The sequence below is a fragment of the Trichosurus vulpecula genome, chromosome 2 (assembly GCF_011100635.1).
Source record: "Trichosurus vulpecula isolate mTriVul1 chromosome 2, mTriVul1.pri, whole genome shotgun sequence".
In the NCBI taxonomy this organism is placed as follows: domain Eukaryota; kingdom Metazoa; phylum Chordata; class Mammalia; order Diprotodontia; family Phalangeridae; genus Trichosurus; species Trichosurus vulpecula.
Window position 1 is genome coordinate 208,174,923 of NC_050574.1, and position 20,958 is coordinate 208,195,880.

The 20,958-nt window shown below is 39.0% G+C and overlaps 1 protein-coding gene across 1 annotated transcript in view; it reads left to right on the forward strand.

The window, feature by feature from the left end:
• The first annotated feature begins 233 nt into the window (after window positions 1-233).
• Window positions 234-20,958, forward strand: part of GALNT5 (polypeptide N-acetylgalactosaminyltransferase 5) — a 71,944-nt gene continuing 51,219 nt past the window's right edge. Inside the window, exon 1 of the mRNA XM_036742978.1 lies at window positions 234-1,779. Within this exon, the coding sequence (XP_036598873.1) occupies window positions 320-1,779 (1,460 nt within the window). The 5' untranslated portion in view covers window positions 234-319. The remainder of the gene's footprint in view (window positions 1,780-20,958) is intronic.

The window sequence follows — 20,958 nt, forward strand, 5'->3', positions numbered from 1 at the left end:
TGCCAATGTTTACCAGAGGTTTAACCAGGGCAGGCTGAGGACGCATAGATGGTCTGCTACGAAATGCCACGCAGGCAAAGACTGACAAGCAGCAGCAGGAGCTGAGCTTCCCCCCCACCCCCCACCCCCACCCGGACTGCTGTTCCTGCTGAGTTTTCAGTGCGAGGGGGGTGGGTTGGGGGGAGCTGAGTAATTTTTTTTTTCTTTTTTGCTGCTGCTTCTGCTGCTACTGTTGCTGCTGCTGCCGCCGCCGCTCCTGCCCTGCTGCAGGTAAGCAGCCCAGGCAGGAAGCAAAAGCCTCAGGGCAAACCCTGAGACGATGAACAAGATCTGGAAGTTTTTCCGAGGAAGCAGGAGAGCTCTGGTTTTCATATTCGTCGCTTCTGTCATTTGGCTGCTGTTTGACATGGCAGCACTCCGCCTCTCATTCAGTGAGATTAACACGAGGGTCCTCAGGGAAGACCTCATCCGGAGGGGACGAGAACAATTCAAAGTTTTGCGAGATTCTGAGATGATGCCCCCCAGCAGCAGAAGGGAAACCAAGCGTCCCACGAAAGTATCCGAAAGGGGTAAATGGGGCAGGGAAAACTTTAGGAAGACAGAGAACACATTGTTGAAGGTTGAGGACCACGCAGAAAAACTGCAGCAGGAATGGACCGCGCAGAAAATCCCTGGAAAGGGAAACCCAGTCTCTGTATGGGGACCAATAGACCTGAAGAGCTTCCCACCACCTTCCCTTCCCCCGCTGAAGAGGGGCAGGGAAGATATTTCCAAAGTAAGTAACTCATCCGTCCTGATGGGAAGAAAACAAAAGCCTTCCAGCAGGTCCCAGGAAACTCCACTCCTAGGAACAAAAGAAATTTCCTTGGTGAAATTAACATATAGACTACCTTCTGTCAGCCAGGGGGTGCCACTGAAGAAGAGCACAATCATGTCAGCAGCATCTGAAGGGGTGAATAAATTGGACTCCAAAAGGACTACTGCCCCTAAACCAGATGACTCCAAGTCAGAGGCACCTGGAGGGCCAACAGGTAGGAAATTCCACACTGACCCAACTGTGCCAACATCTGGGGAAACCATAGCATTAAACAAAAGTAAGACTGGGGCCAAAGAAATAAATGGAAATGAGGTTCAATTAGACAGGAATCCTTCCCCGCCCAAGTTTGCTGCCAACAGAGATCACTTAAAGACCCAATCTGTAAATGAAACAAGAGTAGAAGGCCTGCCAAAGAACGATAGGGCTAAAGTGGATCTTGGGAAGAAATTCAATTTCTCTGAAAGCCACATTGTGATTGTAACCAAAGAGGAGGAGAAGAAAATGCAACCTAAAGAGGTCCCCAATTCCAAAGACAATCCAATAGTTTTTTCTAAGACGCGGGAGGAAAGTCAAGGAAGGCACATACTAAAGAATAGAAGTGAGACATCTTTCCTTTTAGGCACTTCAGAAAAAGTAGGGGTGTCTCCAACCAACCAAACCCTGACTGGAGGTTCAGAATTCACAAGAGTCACCATAGCTATTAAGAACCAGTCCATGACACAGAGTCAAATTGGGGGGCACATACATTTATCTGAAGATCTTGGAATGCATCCAGTATTGAACATTGATGTGACACTTTCTCCAAGGAATCCCAAAGCTCCAGGCCAGTTTGGAAACCCTGTAGTAGTTCCCCCCGGAAAGGAGAAAGAGGTAAAAAGAAGATGGAAAGAAGGAAACTTCAATGTCTACCTTAGTGATCTGATCCCATTAGACAGAGCCATTGATGATACAAGGCCTTCTGGGTAAGATCCATTTCCTTTCTCTTCGTTCTAGCTTGTGGGATTTTATGCAAAGCATGTCTCCCTTGGGTGAGTGGACACCACTGTGGTAGCTTAGAGAACCAAAGTACTCTTATCCAGTGTAGACTGTCAAAGCTTGCCATCTTCTACACCAGTAAGGATCACTCCAGGCAAAATTATGAAGTAGGCACACCTAGTTTTTTTTTTTCTTATCCAATTGCTTAAGCTCTCTATACCTCAGGGGATAAATAAACTTATGCTCTGTCTCCTTTCCCCCTATCAAAAAAAAGAGATCTAATAAATTCAATTCACACTAAGGTATAAGAAAAATGATAAGGCTTAATTTTTTTTATCTATTTTTTTAACTTATCCCTCCAAGGATATATGCAGAAGAAAAAAGAATGAATGACTAATTCTGAAATTTCAGGCATTGCTGGGCTGGTAAAAGGTATTTGGGAGGACAGAATTGAAGTATAGGGTTATGGAAAGAATGCTGCACGTAGAGTCAAAAAAGACCTGTGTTCAAATTCTCAAATTCTGAGTGAACATCTTTGTAAACTTTTAGGCATCATATAAATTCACTTTGCAGCAATAATTGTTATACCCTATACCGTAGAAATCAAATCATATATTTTCTTCCTAAAAACTTAATTTTTCTATAGCCTTCTTTTTTGAAATAGAGTTAAGGAGAAGGAAAAGAAAAAGGAGAATTTCAAGATTTTCTTTATACAGAATAAACAATGTCCAGAAAATGTCTTACTCCAAAAATATTTAGTGAGGATCTATAGAATGCATGGCAGTGTAGAGGACACTAAAAGTGCATATGAAATAAATACCTCTGTCTATAAAGACAACTAAATTAACTGAGAAACAGAGAGTATGTTGTTAAAAACAATAAATCCAGTTCTGGTCATCTTTATGATGCAGATAACTGGTCTATCATCTAGACCCTAGACAATGATGTCACACATATACACCCTGTGGGCTTCATGTTGCCTGGAACTCTCCCAAGTACAGCCTGAGCTAGATTAAAATGTAATTGTGAAATATTAAAAATAAATGAATGAATAATATAGTAAAACATAGATAATATTACGGTACTACATGCAGTCCTCAGAGATATTTATATACAGATTAATGGCCTCCATTTTTGTTTGAAATCACTGATCTAGACAACCCAGATCACATTGAGATTCGTTAATGAAACCATTGCTCAATGATTAACTTTTGAGAGAATTAAAATACAAGATGACTAACCTAGATACAGTAGACATGATCCTCAAGTAGCTTATAGACTAAAGAAAGACATTTTAATCTAACAGAATAGCAAAGGTACTTCATGAATCATCAATATGTCTAATCCATCCAAAAGTGCAAATTACAGTCCTTCTGTGCCTTCACCTTGTGTTCTTCCTTTTAGATCTGCCTTTAAATTCTCCATAGAGAATCCTTTTGCTAAGAGTCTCCCTTCAGGTCTCTTGACATTGAATAGCTAATAGTGGACCAAGAGGGCTTTCTGTTATCAAGTGCTCTTGCTACACGACTAAACCAACTCCTTTTCTGATCAGATATTCCTTCAATGACTTCTTTTATTCTGGTTCTTGTGTACAGCTCTCTGTTTATAATATGCTACAGCCTACTTATACGCATCATTACCTTTTTCATAATCTGCAAAATTGATTTTTTTAGAGATTGTGGTATCTGATGATTTACAGCCATATAATCTCACCAGAAGGACATTGGTGTTAACCAAAGAACAAAAAAAAAAACCATGGATATTTGTTTCAGGCAAAAGTTTCAAGTTATTTAAAGAGTTGTATAATTTCCTGGATTCAATCCAGCCCAATCTTCTTCCAATTAAATTGTGGGCTCAGGTCATTGTTCATCTAAGTGTCTGTCTGACATCTGTGGACAGTCAATACAATTACATATTCTATCAATGTAAACAATAAACATTCTTTATCCACTTGGTTTTTCCTGTATGACTAGTTAAGCCAAATTTTTAAGTGATTATGAGTATAAGTAAAGAGGGTCAACAAGTTTGCAGGGTTTGATATAATTAGAGAATCTGAAGGACGACACCCTCTATAAGGAGTCTCTCTTCCATTTGGACTGTGTTCCACATGACCTCAATGATAGTGAAAAATACCTTTAATGAGCATGTCTCCAGGTGTTATCCTCATTTATATTAATAATCAGGTGGTCATACGATGACAATATCTCTGTTATATCATCTGTCAAGGTATTTTGTATGTATGATTTTAACATAGACTTGGGGAACATCTTCATAGGGGAGAGTTTTTAAGGCAACATTTTTAAACAGTATTTCATTGTATTCTATTTGAATTAATGAACATTTATTTTCTCTTACTCTCACCTCCCCCCTCCACCGGGTAAAAGAAAAAGGAAAACAAAACCCTTGTAAAAATTATACATAGTTAAGCAAAAAGAAAAATCCTCTTATTGGCCATGTCAAAAAATGTATGTCTTGTTCTGCCTCTTGGGTCCATCACCTCTCTATCAGCGAATGTGTATCATGTTTCATTCTTCTTCTTCTGGAATTGTGGTTGGTCATTGTTTTGATTAGAGATTTTTAAGTTTTTCAAAGACACTTGTGTTTAGATTATTGCTAGTATTGCAAAACTCCTAGTTTCGCACATTTCACTCTATATCAGTTCATAGTCTTTCTAGGTTTCTCTGATATTATCCCTTTCATATGATTTCCTATGACATAATAGTATTCCATTACATTCATACACCATCATTTGTTCAGCCATTCCTCAATGAATAAATACCCCATTAGTATCCAGTTCTTTGTCACAACAAAAACAACTGCTACAAATATTTCTGTGCTCTTCTTTTAATCTCTTGGAATTTGTTATTTTTTTCTACTCGATCTCATGCTTTTTCATAGTCAACAAACTTAAGCACAGTGAGCTGTGCTATTTTCTGCACCTCTCAGACAATTCTATGCCTATAACAATGTGGCCTGTCATGAAGTATTGTTTTCTAAAACCCAGCTGTTCCCTTCCTATATCGTCATTAAAGAAGCCCTCAACAAATATGTATATTATTACAATGAAGATTTTGTAGAGATGGGAAAGTAAGCAAATTAATCAATAATTACTGATATTTTCTTAATTACCTTTATTTGCTAGGAATCATATATACTAGGTACTTGGTATTCTTCCTATTGTCATATGTTTTGAAACTCAATCCCTCAACACATTAAAAATGTGTCAATTGCAGCACAGATCTCTTTTGTGTGTAGTTGTCCATGTACAGCTGAACTGATTGTCTTTGCTTTATCTAGTTCAATCTTTACCTCCTCATGGTTAATATTAGAGATCTATAAATCAAAATGTGCTGGTTCCACTATCTTTGATGGAGAAAAGAAGTTGTTTTCTTAATAGAAATCTCCACAGATGTTACATTTTTGTCTATATGCTATTCTTCCAGCTTCATCGTTTAATGTTCTTAGGATGATCTCACACCAAACTTTCTGTAAACTCATTTTCCTCTACTATATGTTGCTTGAACTAAAACAGAAGGAAAAGAGTGTAATCTGGGTGTAGAGTTAACTATTGCCTGGAGATACGGACTTTCAAATCATGGAAAGGCACAAAAGGCATTCATTTAGGTCATCATGCTCATAGTGTTAACCAAGTATTGTCTGGTTTCAGAGACTTCTAGGGAACCCAGAGAAGGTAAAAAGTACCACTCTGGACACTTACAGTCAAAATTTCTTCAATCCAGTGGATAGCACCTCCAAAATTAAGAGAAAATGAAGATGATTGTTTAAGAGGATGAGTCAGAATGTGTGGTGAAGCACACTCCTTCACATAAGAGGCTTTGGTTAAATATAAGCATACCGTTAGGCCAGACAGCCCTCTAGCATCCTGCCCATCTGATTTTCCATTCTTCTCATAGGAATGAGGCAAAAGTCTTCAAGGGTGAAAGAAAGGAGGAAATATTCTACACATTGCTTCATGCCAAGATCACTGATGCATTTTCAATTCCTGGCATCTCTCTATGTAAGGAAGGGACAAATCATTATTTTAATTAGCTTGAATGTGGCATTCAAGTGGCATTTCGAGGCAAGAAGCAGCATGACATAGTATATAGAGAGATAGTCTTGAAGTCTGGATTCAAGTCTCTGTATAATAAATAAATAAACGTCAGCCTTTGCATGATAAATAATATAGCAAAATAATATAGTAAAGAGGCTGTGTGATCCTGGCAAAAGCACTTAACCTCTTGGTGCTCTAGGCAACTCCCTAAGACTGTAAGTTGCAGAGAAAATGCCAAGCTGTGTTGGTAGAGAAAGCTTCCTCACCTGGGAGTTTCCTATACGAATAAAATCACAAGTCTAATCCTTATACCTAATCTAAGATCACATGTACTTATTTCCTCAACCAACTTGTCAAGGTATTGAAAATAGATTAGTAATCATTTCATTGGGGCAAGAAGACTTTGGTCTCTTCTACAGAGCCTTGACAAAATTAATTTGCCATTGGGAGTATCAACTAGCCGAAAGAAAAGTACCAATCATTGCCTGATGGAAATTCCAATATATTTAGGAAAAGATTTGCTCAGATAAAACAATTAGAAAATAAAACAAGATACTCTATTTTCTTATGCTTGAATAATTCAATGGAGTAGCAAGGCAGAATTTGGAGGGTTCGGCTGGCAAAGCCCTTGTTCTCCCACATATGCACTCATGATATAGGTAATAGGACTGGTTTGGAAAGGGTAACAATCAGGAAAGGTTTGTAGGCTTATTCAGGGACATGAGACTGGATATATGGGCCTTATGGAATGGTTTGGATTTGGGGAGACAGTAGGGTGAGCAAGGCATTTCAAGTGGCGGCCAAAGAATGATCAAAAGTATAGAAATGGGGATGAGCCTAGCATGAATCAGAAAGTGAAAAACCCAGCTTGAGCTAAACCTTTTATTTATACATTTATTTTATATTATATATGTATTATTATATGTAATAGTATATGATTATTTTGTAAATATATTTTATAAACTGAGAACTAGAATGGTTGCATACTTCTGTATGACTCTGGTTCTTAAACGTGGGTGACCCTTAACTCTCTATAATCATTATATATAATAATAATAGCTAACCCTTATATAGGGGCAGCTAAATGGCTCAGTGGATAGAGTACTGGTCCTGAAGCCAGGAAGACCTGAATTCAAATCCGACCTTCAAATTTTGATCTTCAAATCATACTGGCTAGCTGTGTGACGCTAAGCAAGTAACTCAACCTCTGTTTGCCTTAATCCACTGAAGCAGGAAACGGCAAAATTGCTACCATATCCTTGCCAAGAAAACCCTGTGGATAGTAGGGTCTATGGGGTCACAAAGAGTCAGATGTGACTGAATGACTGAACTACATTTCTATAGTGCTATTGTTTGTCCCTCATATGGAAAGCCCATTTTGATTCATAAGAAAGGACAGGAGTTGTTTATCTGAGGTAGGTGAGCTTTTTAAAAAATATTTTGATAATTATATTTGAATATAACTGGTTTCCTTCATAATCTCATGTGTTTTATTTTATGTATTTAAAAACATGATTCTGTGAAGGGGTCCACAGGCTTCACTAGACTGCAAAGAGATCCATGACAAACATTTGAAAAATGTTAAGAACGCCTGATATAGAATCTGTTTGTGAATTCTATTTTTCTTCAGAATAAGTTGCTGAAAGTAATAATTAGTCTGTGGCATCTACTCTATATTTACCTTCTTTGCTTTTGGCATCTGTGATTGGTTCTTCTCTTTTTTTTTCTTAATCAGGGATACAGGGGGTGGGAGGGAAGAGAAATGTGTGATCTAATAAGTATAAGAAGCTCCCAGTGAGAAACTTCCTCTGTCAATGTAGCTCTGCATCTTCTTGGCAATTTGGAGCTATGGAGCCTGGATACATATAACATTTCTTCACATGTCCTTTATAGTTAATTTGGGTATTTATAAAAGTCAAAATGATTGATTTGCTCAAAGTCGTTCTTAAAACAATATTACTTTTACTTTATACAATGACGTCTTGGTTCTGATCATTTTGTTCTTCATTATTTCATGCACGTCTTTCCGTATTTTTCTAAGCTCATCATTTCTTCTATCACAGTAGTATTCCATCACAAACATATACCGCAACTTGTTCAGTCATTCCCCAGAGAAAGAACTGATTAAAAAGAAGTGTGTATAGAATGAATTTTACATAAATGTACCTATTTGTGTCTAATAATAGCCATCTTTAGGACAGGGAGAGAACAAAAAAAGGGGAAAAAAGAAGAAAAAGAAGTTTACATGATAACTTTATTATACATTTAAAAGGAATAGCAAGTTGTATGTAATAAATTTGCAGTGTCATACACAATCATCTTTTTTATTATACTGTGCTATGGAAATACTTGTTTTATTCCATAAATTAAAAATTTAAAGGTATATATATATACCTTTTATTGTATATATATGCATGTATGTATATATATACATGTATATATATATGCATGCATATATACATATATATGTATATATGCATGCATATATATATATACATATATATATATATATATATATATATATATAGAGAGAGAGAGAGAGAGAGAGAGAGAGAGAGAAAGAGAGAGAGAGAGAGAGAGAGAGAGAGGGAGACAGAGAGGGAGAGAGCGTTGTCTGGATGGACTGCGAGATTACATAACTTGACCATGATCCCACAGCCAGTACAGTGTCAGAGGCAGAACTTGAACCCAGATCCTCCTGACCCTGAAGTCAGCTCTCTATCCAATGCTATATAATAATCCAGATAAAATTATGTTGTTGTGGCATACCCATCAGGCTGATTCACAAAGGATGTGTTGAATTCCATTCAATTAAGTCAATATTATTAAGCATCTGAGAGGCAGCTCAGTTTGTTGAGTAGAGCAGAGGTGTCAAAGACCCAGTCTATTGGCTGCAAATGGCCCACAAAACTTCAGAGTGAGGCCCAAATCAGATTAAAATGTAACTGGGAAATGTTTAAAAATTAAATAAAAATAAAATACAACATAGATAACATTAATTTGTGGTTTTCAAAGTCACTATGTGCCTGCAGGGATCCATTCCTATTTGAGTTTGATACCACTAGGGAAGAGTACTAACCTTGGATTCAAGACCTGGATTCCAGACCTACGTCTGACAGGCATAAATTTGAACAAATCACTTAATCTCCCTGTGGTCCAGGACACTTTCTAAGGTTCTTTTTTCCCCTTTTTTAAAATTTTAAATTTATTTATTTAACATATTTAGTTTTCAGCATTGATTTTCACAAGAGTTTGAATTACAAATTTTCTCCCCATTTCTACCCTCCCCCCCACTCCAAGATGGCGTATATTCTGGTTGCCCTGTTCCCCAGTGAGCCCTCCCTTCTGTCACCCCACTCCCCTCCCATCCCCTTTTCCCTTCCTTTCTTGTAGGGCAAGATAAATTTCTACACCCCATTGCCTGTGTATCTTATTTTCTAGTTGCGTGCAAAAACTTTTTTTTTGTTTTTGAGCATCTGTTTTTAAAACTTTGAGTTCCAAATTCTCTCCCCTCTTCCCTTCCCACACACCCTCCCTAAGAAGTCAAGCAATTCAACATAGGCTACATGTGTATCATTATGTGTAACCCTTCCACAATACTCATGTTGTGAAAGACTAACTATATTTTGCTCCTTCCCAACCCATCCCCATTTATTGAATTTTCTCCCTTGACCCTGTCCCCTTTTGAAAGTGTTTGTTTTTGATTACCTCCACCCCCATCTGCCCTCCCCTCTGTCATCCCCCCCTTTTTTACCTTCTTCCCTCTTCTTTCCTGTGGGGTAAGATACCCAATTGAGTATGTATGATATTCCCTCCTCTGGCCAAATTTGATGAGAGCAAGATTCACTCATTCCCCCCTCACCTGCCCTCTCCCCTCCTCCCACAGAACTGCTTCCTCTTGCCACCTTTATGCAAGATAATCCACCCCATTCTATCTTTCCCTATCTCCCTCTCTCAATATATTCCACTCTCATCCCTTAATTTGATTTTATTTCTTTTAGATATCTTCCCTTCATCTTCAACTCACACTCTGTCCTCTCTCTCTCTCTCTCTCTCTCTCTCTCTCCCTCTCTCTCTCTCTCTCTCTCTCTCTATATATATATATATATATATACATATATATACACATACATATATACATACATACACATTCACATATATATATATATATATATATATATGTATATGTATATATGCATATTCCCTTCAGCTACCCTAATACTGAGGTCTCACGAATCATACATGTCATTTTTCCATGTAGGAATGTAAACAAAAACAGTTCAACTTTAGTGAATCCTTGCAATTTCTTTTTCTTGTTCTTTTTCTTGATTACCTTTTCATGCTTCTCTTGATTCTTGTGTTTGAAAGTCAAATTTTCTATTCAGTTCTGGTCTTTTCACTGAGAAAGCTTGAAAGTCCTCTATTTTATTGAAAATCCATATTTTGCCTTGGAGCATGATACTCAGTTTTGCTGGGTAGGTGATTCTAGGTTTTAATCCTAGCTCCATTGACCTCCGGAATATCGTATTCCAAGCCCTTCGATCTCTTAATGTAGAAGCTGCTAGATCTTGGATTATTCTGATTATGTTTCCACAATACTCAAATTGTTTCTTTCTGGCTGCTTGCAATATTTTCTCCTTGATCTGGGAGCTCTGGAATTTGGTGACAATATTCCTTGGAGATTTCTTTTTGGGATCTATTTGAGGAGGTGATTGATGGATACTTTCAATTTCTATTTTTCCCTGTGGCTCTAGAATATCAGGGCTGTTCTCCTTGATAATTTCTTGAAAGATGATATCTAGGCTCTTTTTTTGATCATGGCTTTCAGGTAGTCCAATAATTTTTAAATTCTCTCTCCTGGATCTATTTTCCATGTCAGTGGTTTTTCCAATGAGATATTTCACATTGTCTTCCATTTTTTCATTCCTTTGGTTCTGTTTTATAATATCTTGATTTCTCATAAAGTCACTAGTTTCCACTTGCTCCAATCTAATTTTTAAGGTAGTATTTTCTTCAGTGGTCCGTTGGATCTCCTTTTCCATTTGGCTAATTCAGCCTTTCAAGGCATTCTTCTCCTCATTGGCTTTTTGGAGCTCTTTTGCCATTTGAGTTAGTCTATTTTTTAAGGTGTTGTTTTCTTCAGTGTATTTTTCAGTATTTTTTGGGTCTCCTTTAGCAAGTCATTGACTTGTTTTTCATGGTTTTCTCGCATCCTTCTCATTTCTCTTCCCAATGTTTCCTCTACTTCTCTAACTTGCTTTTCCAAATCCTTTTTGAGATCTTCCATAGCCTGCGACCAATTCATGTTTTTCTTGGAGGCTTTTGGTGTGGGCTTTTGCACTTTGTTGACTTCTTTAGGCTGTATGTTTTGGTCTTCTTTGTCACCAAAGAAAGATTCCAAAGTCTTAGACTGAATCTGGGTGTGTTTTCGCTGTCTGGCCATATTTCCAACCAACTAACTTGACCCTTGAGTTTTTCACTGGGGTATGACTATTTGTAGACTAAAGAGTTCTATGTTCCACGTTTGGGGGGGATGCGCCAGCTCTGCCACACCAGCACTCCTCCTTCCCCAAGAACCCCCAACCCAGACTGGGCTTAGATCTTCAGCAGGCTGTGCACTCCTGCTCTGATCCGCCACTTAATTCCTCCCACCAGGTGGGCCTGGGGCGGGAAGCAATTGCAGCTGTAGCTGTCCCACCTCCACTGCCCTGGGGTGGTGGCTGAACTTCGAACTCCTTCCACTCCCGCAGCTTTTCCCACTAACCTTCTCCACTGTCTTTGGTGTTTGTGGGTTGAGACGTCTGGTAACTGCTGCAGCTCACTGATTCAGGGCCCTAGGGCCCCGCTCTGCCTGGCTCCTGGTCTGGTTGGTCCACGCCGCTCATGCTGGGTTCTGCTCCACTCCCAGCTCCTAGCTCCCAGCTCCCAGCTCCGTGTGGGATAGACCTCACCCAGAGACCATCCAGGTTGTCCTGGGCTGAAGCCCTGCTTCCCTGTGCTGTTTTGTGGGTTCTGCAGTTCTAGAATTGGTTCAGAGCCATTTTTATAGGTTTTTGGAGGGACTTGGTGGGGAGCTCACGCTAGTCCCTGCTTTCCAGCTGCCATCTTGGCTCCGCCCACTTTCTAAGGTTCTAAGAAACAGGTGAGTCTGATCTCCTTCAGTGGAGAGAATTTCTATATTGGGAGTTCCCCAACCCTGATAAAATTATTGGTCCAGGTCCTCTTCCCTCCTGCAAAAAACATATTTTCTTAAAAATGTTAGTATGCATACTGTTGTGAAAAACAACAAACTTAGACCTGTGTTTAGGGCCCATATTTGGGGTTAAGAAGAGAGCAAGATAACATGTTTTTATTAAAAAGAAAACCAATCTTTTTAACCACAATGTTTAGCATGATATATTTACAGAAGTATAATTCAATAGGTGGAGAATATATGCAGAATGATTATAGGTAGAATGTGATAGCACGTAGCCAGCATGTGTGACAGCTAGGTGATACTGGACTTGCAGAAAGGAATACCTGAATTTGAATCCTGCCGCTGATACTTATTAGCTTGTGATCCTGGGCAAGTCGCCTAGCCTCTGTGGGAATGATAATCATAGCAGCTACCTCCCAGGGTTGTTGTGGTGGTAAAGTAAGATTATATTTGTAAAGGGCTTTGCAAACCCTAAAGCACTATGCAAAGGCTATTATTATTACTGTTACTGTTACTATCATTATTATAGGGGGTAAAGGAAAGACCCAACGTGCATTTAAGAAAGAAATTCAGTGTTTTGCTCAATGCCTAGTCTGCAGTAGGTATTTAATAAATGCTTGTTGAGAGGTAGAGTAGTGGAGAGAATGTTGGATTAGGAGTCAGATCAAGTCTGTTCAAATCCTGGCTCTGCTGCTTATAGCCTCTGTGGCCATGGACAAGTCACTTAATACTTCGGGGCCTCAGTTCGTCATCTACAAAATGAGAGGCTTGGGCCAGGTGAACTCAGAGGTTCCTTCCAACTCTTACCTTACAGTCTTATGCATTAAAGATCACTTTCAGGCTGGGGGATCTGAGAGAAAGCTTAATTGAGGAGTTGGCATGTGAGTTCAGCCTTATAAAAAGAGAAGAATTTCAAAAAGCAAAGATGTAGAGGGAATCCAAGCCAGGCTTCAAAACTAGCTTGAGTGGCTTCACAGAGTGGGGATGAGTTCAGGTCCAGATCATTTGGCTGGATTGTACAGTACATAAAAGGGAGTCATGTAAAACAGAATTGGAAAGGTAAATTAAAGGCAGATTGTAAAGATTTCTAGCTTCTAGTTTCTCTTCTGAGCTCTGGTCCTGAATCACCAACTGATTATAGCATGTTTCCCATAGGCATCTCAAACCCAACAGATACAAAACACACATTGTAATCTTCCCCTCAAAGCTTACCCATCTTCCTACTTTCCCTATTTCTGTGGAAAGTACTACCATTTTCTAGTCACTTAGGGTCAAAACCTTGGAATCAACCTATATACTTTGATATCCCTCACCCCCACCCCCATTATTGAATATCTTCCACAAAATCTCTCACATTTGTACCCTTTTCTTCATTTACATATACGATGGCTTTCATAAGCTCTCACTTGAACAATTCCAATAGCCTCCTAATTGCTCACCACCCCTCAACCAGTCTTTTGCCTCTCCAACCCATTTTCCACACAGTCGCCAAAGTGATATTTCTAAAGCACACATCTAACCACAGTAGTCCCCCACTCAAGAAGCTCCTTTTGGATTATGTATTACTTTCCTTCACACTCTCAGTGGCTGAGCCAAACTATTCTACTTGCTGTCCTTCATGCATACCATTCCATATAACAGCTCTGTGCCTCCATGCCCAAAAAGTAATCCCTCCTCCCTTCTGCTTCTTAGAATTCTATCTCCCTTTGAAACTTAGCTCAACCATCACCTTCTGTGTGAGGCCTTGACTGATTCTCTGACCCTAAAATGCACCTGCTAATAACCCCCAAATTACCTTGTATTTATTTTGTATGTATTTTCTGTATACTTATGTGTGTATATGTAGACTTTCCTGTTATATTGTAAACTACTGGAGAGAAGGCATTGTCTCATCCCTGTATTTGTATCTTCAGCACATAGTACAGAGCCTGGCACATAGTAGGTGCTTAATAAGCACTTGTTGAATGATTGATAAAGGTTATAGGTAGAAATTTCCTTCTTCTTGCTGTCAAGTCCCACGAGACTTATGGGGAAAATAGAGTTAGGGGCACAGCTCAAAAACTTCATCAGTGACACATAAAATGTATAAGAACCTAGCAAAAAGAGCAGCAGAGTTTTACGTGTGTTAAATGGTTAAGAAGTGCAGAAATATTGCAATAAATTATAGAATTATCCATAGCCTTGGGCAGCTACTCTGCATCTCCCACCACCACCATGGTTCTGGGCAGTCTTGTCAAGTTACAACTCTAGGATTCATTCAATTTAGGATGAAAAAATTGAGAATGAATAAACAAAACACAATCTTGTAGGATAACACACAAGGTGAACTGGAGTAGCTAGTAAATGTTTGAGATATGTACATTTTGTATATTAATACAGGACTTGATTCATCTGGATGCAGTTCTCTTTATTCTGCCTATTTCTCAGCGATGAAATTGAGCATAAGCAAAAATGAAATTCATATTGCACTCAAATTATTCCCTAATATATCAAGCACATTGGAACAAATTTGAATTTTTCAAATAAATATCATAGCAGAAATGAATGTTTTTAATTCCTCCTCAGTACTAAAGGAGATAGTTCTCTCCTGGGCAGAAAAGTATCCTAATCTATGACAAAATCTTTCTGCTTTATTGTATAAGATTAATCCTCCTGAGTATACAGATTGATTTGGATGAGCAGAGGCTGGAGGCAGGGAGCCAAGTTGGCCCATTACTGCAGACCACTGGAGTAATAGATTGTCTCAAATAAAGGGTGTCTAGACTGGAATGGTGACAAAGGGATAAATATGGAAAAAAAACATTTTAGTGGGGGGTTAGGCTACATGACCTTTGAGGTTGACTCCTTCTGATTCTCTAATTACATAATTCATTAAGTGTTACATTGGGATAATGTGAGATAAGTTAGATAGGCTGTGGTGAGATTATGGAGGTCCTTTAAAACCAGGATGAAGAGCTTCTACTTTAAAATTAATCCAAACAATTCACATCAACGAACAAATTAATTACACCTTCAGTGTACAGAAGACTGTACAGCTTGATGGACAGAGACAAATTACAGTCAATTGTGGGATAAGATATGTACAAAAGACCATAATAGAAAATAATAACACATTATGCAGGAATACAATGGGTGCAAACAATGTACTTTATGAGGTCCAAGGGAGGAAAGGTGATTACAGATTGAAAGGATCAGGGATAGCTTCATGGATTAGAGGACTTTTGAATTGGGCTATGAGGTTTGGGGGACAGGGGGAGTGGAGATAAGAAGTTGGATTCTAGAACAAGAAAAAGGTGAGCAAAATTACAGAATCCAAAAAGTGCAAGGTCTGTATGAAGAATACCAAGTAATCCAATTTGGCTGAATTGTAGAGTACAGGAAAGGATAAGTATGAGATAAGGCTGGAAAGATATAATCTTGTAGGTAACTGAAAACATTCATATCTTGTTAAATAGATGACTGACACTGTGAAAGTCAATCAATAAACATTTCTCAAGCACATCTTATTTTCCAGATTCAGTGCTAAGAGATGAGTTCTGGGAATACATATTCTAATGAGGGAAAGAGCCATGCAAACAGCTATGTCTTCCCTTGGAGTTGAAAAACACTGCTTCTTTCCTGGGGATCTGCAAAAGGTTTCAAATCGAATTCTTTCCTTTGGATTCTGAGTACAGATTTTTTTTTTGCTCTTCATGACTGGAATTCATTGGATTCAGCATTCAGGAAAAAAGCAGCCCCACCGAAGTGATATACAGGCAGTCTTGTCCACTGGAAATCAGGGCAAATTTCCTTGGAAATGCCATCTTTGGGGAAAGTAAATCATTCTTTTTGGCCAACAGCTGGAGTCAAGATGTCATCCTGAAAAGGACCCTATTTTAAGAGTGTGCTTTCTTAAGTCTGCATTTAGTGGAAGTAGGTTTAAATAGATGTTTGTTGCCAGGGTTTAGGTTTTAAAATTACACTTAAAAAATAAACTGTGGTACCATGCCTTTCCTGCCACTTCCATGTGCCATCACATAACTGGATTACTTAATTTGATGCTCTGCAAGCTCAAGAACTCTGGCAAGCCACTCAGTGAACCAATTAAGCTCATCTGCAGGACTCTTTCTGCCCAGAACTTCAATTATAGGCCAGAGAGGACCATGCAACTGTATACCAATAATTGGCTTCTTCCTTATGCAGCCAAAGTGAGGTTTTCATTAGCAACTTTGAAAAATGTCCAAATGATACTACTCTCTGGTGAGAAACCCATTTGAATTATTTCAGAAAAAGCTTTCAATTGCAGAGCATTTTGCACAAGTCCCAGAAGGTCAGATTACTATGGTGAGAGCACAGAAGCCAAGTTCAAGGTTAACCCTAATGTTCCAGATGCCTCTGGTTTGAAGGGGCTGGCTTATTTCCCTCCTCTGACACTGCCACTACCCTGGTGCAGGAACTCATCATCTCATACCTAGACTATTGCAATGGTCTGCTGGTGGGTCTGCCTGCCTTGAGTCTCTCCCTACTCCATCTATCACTCACATCAAAATTAGAGAGCAAGTCTGAGCATGTGAGCCCCTCATCCAGTAAATTCTAATAGCTTCCTATTACCTCCAGGATCAAATATAAAATCAACTGGCTTTTCAAGCCCTTCATAACTCTGACTGTTTCCTACATTTTCAGTCTTCTTACACTTTACTCCCCTCTGCACGCTCTAATGTCTAGTGACACTGGCCTCCATGATGTTCCTCCCACATCACACCACCATCTTCTAACTCAGAGCATTTCCACTGGCTGTTCCTCACTCCTGGAAATCTGTTTCTCCTCATCTGTATCTCAGGCTTTCCTGGCTTCTTTCAAGCCAAGCCTGAGCTAAAGTCCAACCTTGTAGAAGTCTTTCCTAGTCCTCCTTAATCTTAGTGCCTTCCCTCTGAGAGTCTTTCTCATTTATCCTGCCTATCTTGTATGTAGTTGTTTGTCTATTGTCTTCCCTGTTAGATTGTAAGCCCCTTGAAAGAGGTACTGTCTTTTGCCTTCCTTTGTATCCCCAGTAATTGTCACAGTGCCTGGCATATAGTAGATATTTAATAAAAACTTGCTGACTGCTGATTGACTTAGTTTATGAGAATATCAAACTTCTCCTGCTTTGAGCTCCCATTCAGAAACCAGGGACACTAATGGAGCAATCTATCCAGACTGGCTAGGCAAGGAGGTTGATGCTAACTCCCACTTGTAAGAACACTGCCCATAATGTATCAAAAAGAAGTTTTATTAAAAAGAGAGAAAACACCATAAACTCATCTTTCAACAGATAAAAATCCCTCATCTTACAGAAAGGAAACAGACCCAAGGAAGTTGTGACTCTTCCAACATCACGCAATAGTAAATAGCATGGTTGGAATTGGAATAGGACCCAGGGTCTTTGGACCCCAGAATTAAGAATCTTTCCACTGGACCATAGATTTAGCACTCAGAAAGACTTTAGCATTCATCAAATTCAATACCTTCCTTTTATCCAAGAGGAACTGGGGTCCGAGGTTAGGTGAGTAATTTGCCCAAGCCCCAAAATGGAGTCAACAACACAGCTTTTGAACCTAGGTCTTCTGGCACAAAATCTGGTACTCTCTCTGCTAATTCAGGCTGTTCCACAAGGCACCACAGCAAATATACCCCAATGTCTCTTACAGTCCCAACATTGCAGAGCCCCTCATGCTATGGTCCTCTGCAAGTCAAGCATGAATAGTCCACCATACTGTTCCCCCAAGGATACAGGCAGTGAAGAAGTCTGCTTGCTTGTCTATAGTGGCCCTGTGGGGAACAGGTGTTCCCACTGAAATCTGTTCATATCCATTATTGCCATTCTCTTCTCTCCTGCTTTTCAAGTGACATTTCCTCTGCTGTCCTGTCTTAGCATTAGAGGATACGCCATTTATTCTGTTGATCTTAGTGCTAATAAAGGCAGTCAAAGGGTTCCTTTGTCTATACAACTCTCCCCTAAAGAATTCATCACTCTAGTAAAAAGGTATCCAGCCAGGAGCTTCCCCTAGTTAAAACATGTCATCCACAGAATCTCATTATGCCACATTGGAGCCCACTTTCCTCTGCCCCTACCCTTAGCTACAAGAAAGACCTCGTCACTGAGCCTATATTTGTATCAAGTAACTGAACAGCCCAAGCCCGGCATCCTGCTCTTTGGCAAGGTTGGGTGCCCCTCCCCCAAGAGATTCCAAAAGGATTTCTGTTTTACAAAAGGTCACTGCTCTAGGAGGAACTACAGGTATTACCCATTTTACTTCACATAGTTGATGCTTAATACATTTTTGTTCAATTTGTTATTAAAATTCAGTGGGATTCTTAAAATCCCTTTAGCTAAGGCTGAGTTTCTCCTCAGGCTACCTGTAGGGCCCATCTATATAATTCCCTCTCTGTCCCTGTCTCTCTGTCTCTCTGTCTCTGTCTCTGTCTCTCTCTCTCTCTGATGAAGAAGAAAGAGAAGAAATCAGAATCTCTCCAAATAAGCTCCACTATGCTACCAAGGACTAGTGAATGAATGAATAAACAAATGAATAAAAAAATTAGTCCAATGCTCAATGTGCTACATGATGCTGATTAGATACCCTTATGAAGCCCACTACCACCACAGAACTGGAGGACTTGGAAACTGATCATAATGAGAAAGAGGTAAAACATATCTTGACAGGATAACAGACTCAGAACTAGAAGGGAGCTTAGAGGTCACCTAAACTCTCATTTCATAGATGCAGTTAGTTGGACTAATGAACAGAGACAGTGCTGGATTTGGAGTCAGGAGGAACTAAGTTCAAATTCTTTCTTACTTTCTTGCTACCTGTGTGACCCTGGGCAAGTCACTTAACCACACTTGTACTCAGTTTCTTTGTCTGTAAAATGGAGATAATAATAACCTACCTCTTTGAGTTGTTGTGAGGATTAAAGGAGATAATGTATGTTAAGTGCAAGCTACTATCTGTAGATGAAGAAACTGAGGTCCCCCTTCCATCCCCCCCAGCCCCACTATTTTGCTTTCATCTGAGCTACCTTGCACTTACACCATATCTTTCTTATATGTGTCTAGTTATTCACATATTCTCTACTTCGCAAGAATGTGAGCTCCTTGTGGGCAGGGACTGTATTTTGGATTTTCTTTGCATACCCAGCACTTAGCACAGTGTCTGACATGTCATAATAGCTTAAATGCTTGTTGACTGACTTATAAAGAGCTCACCTTAGAACCAAGAAGACCAGAGCTGAAGCCCTTCCCCTGAAAGACATACTGGCTGTGTGATACTGAGCAAGTCAATAGACCCCTTGGTCTGCCATAGTTGATAAAACTATGAGTTGAAGAACAAGGGAGGGAGGGAGTAGTGGTTCTCACCAGGAGTTCACTTAACCAATGGTGTCACAAGTGCAGTAAAATATTTGTGTGTATATGTGGTTGTACACACACGTATAAATAATATAAAGAAAGATTAAAAAACATACATATATAATAGATGCACATGTATAATATAAAGGTAGATAAAAAGAAAGTTAAAAACAGGTATATATAACATGCACATATATAATATAAACGTAGATATAAAGAAAGAACAAAAACTACATACAGAAACTAATCAAGGATCAGATAAAAGGGGTAAGTGTGGAGGCAGAGAAATTAATTAAGAAGCTTTTGCAGTAGTCCAGGAAAGCTTTGTTGAGGCCTATAGAGATATGGATGTTACGAACAATGAGTAGAGCTTGGCATCCTGGTATAAATGGCTAAAATGAGAAATTCAAGCATAATTATAAAATGCAAATACATTTGGGTTTGCTAAAGCTTATAATCAAGGCCAAATCCCATTAATACAACATACAATATGTGTAATCTAAAATTCTAATTATTCTTCCTTCTCTTCCTTCCACACTCACTGATAAAATCTTTTCACAATTATTCTGTCCGCAACACTCTATTAGTATCAATATCTTAGAACAGGAAAGCATTGTATAGTCCTTATTTTTAAAGGCAATAAACTTTAAAAGTGTGACTCTAGACCCTTTCTTCTCCTCTTCCCTCCATTCTTCTTACTGCTTCTATGCCTACTCTCCTTCTCAACTCCTGGTGACATTCTGAGCTGTAAAGAACTACTGGGAGGTGAACATAGAATATAGCTGTGTAGAGTTTGGGATGAGAAACACTGTTCAAAAGCCCCCACACAGCCTAACAAAGAGCAGAGTTAACTTCAGCCTCTGTCTAAGGCTATCTTAAAATCTGCCCAGTGTCTCCTTCCCTGACCCTTCTCTGCCTAACTCTATGTCCTTCTACCTAGTTTTGCCTCTAACTTCTTCAACATGCTTTGCTAATTGTGCTTCTCTGCCACAGGGAACGGAAATTCTAGGCTCAGTTGTCACAGCACAGCAAATCTTCCCAACCTGTCCAAGAAAATTAGGACATGTTTTCAATCACATATTTATCTTCCATTGACATGTATAAATAGACAAGAGCTTCAAAGAGAAAAAATTAAATGATTATTCAGGTTGATACAAAAATGAAATAATACATTATAAATTATTTTATATTGCTCAACTTTACATCCTCTATATTCATGTCAAACTGGTCCAATTGCTGTAGCAGACACTCAGCATTCCATCTCTAGTTTCCATGGTATTGGAGGCCATTGCACAGGCATTTCTCCACACCTAGAAAGCCTTCCCTCCTCACCTCTCAGAATCCCCAATTTTCTTCAAGACATAGTCCATGTACTAACTCTTCTTAACTTTTTATGTGCTGTGGACCATATGCCAGTTTGGTGAAGTTTATGGACACCTATGAACAACATTTTTAAAGATGTACAATAAAAATATAGAATTACTAAAGAAACCAATGATATAGAAAAACAATTATCAGAGTTCGAAAAAAAGTTCACAGATCTCAGATTAAGA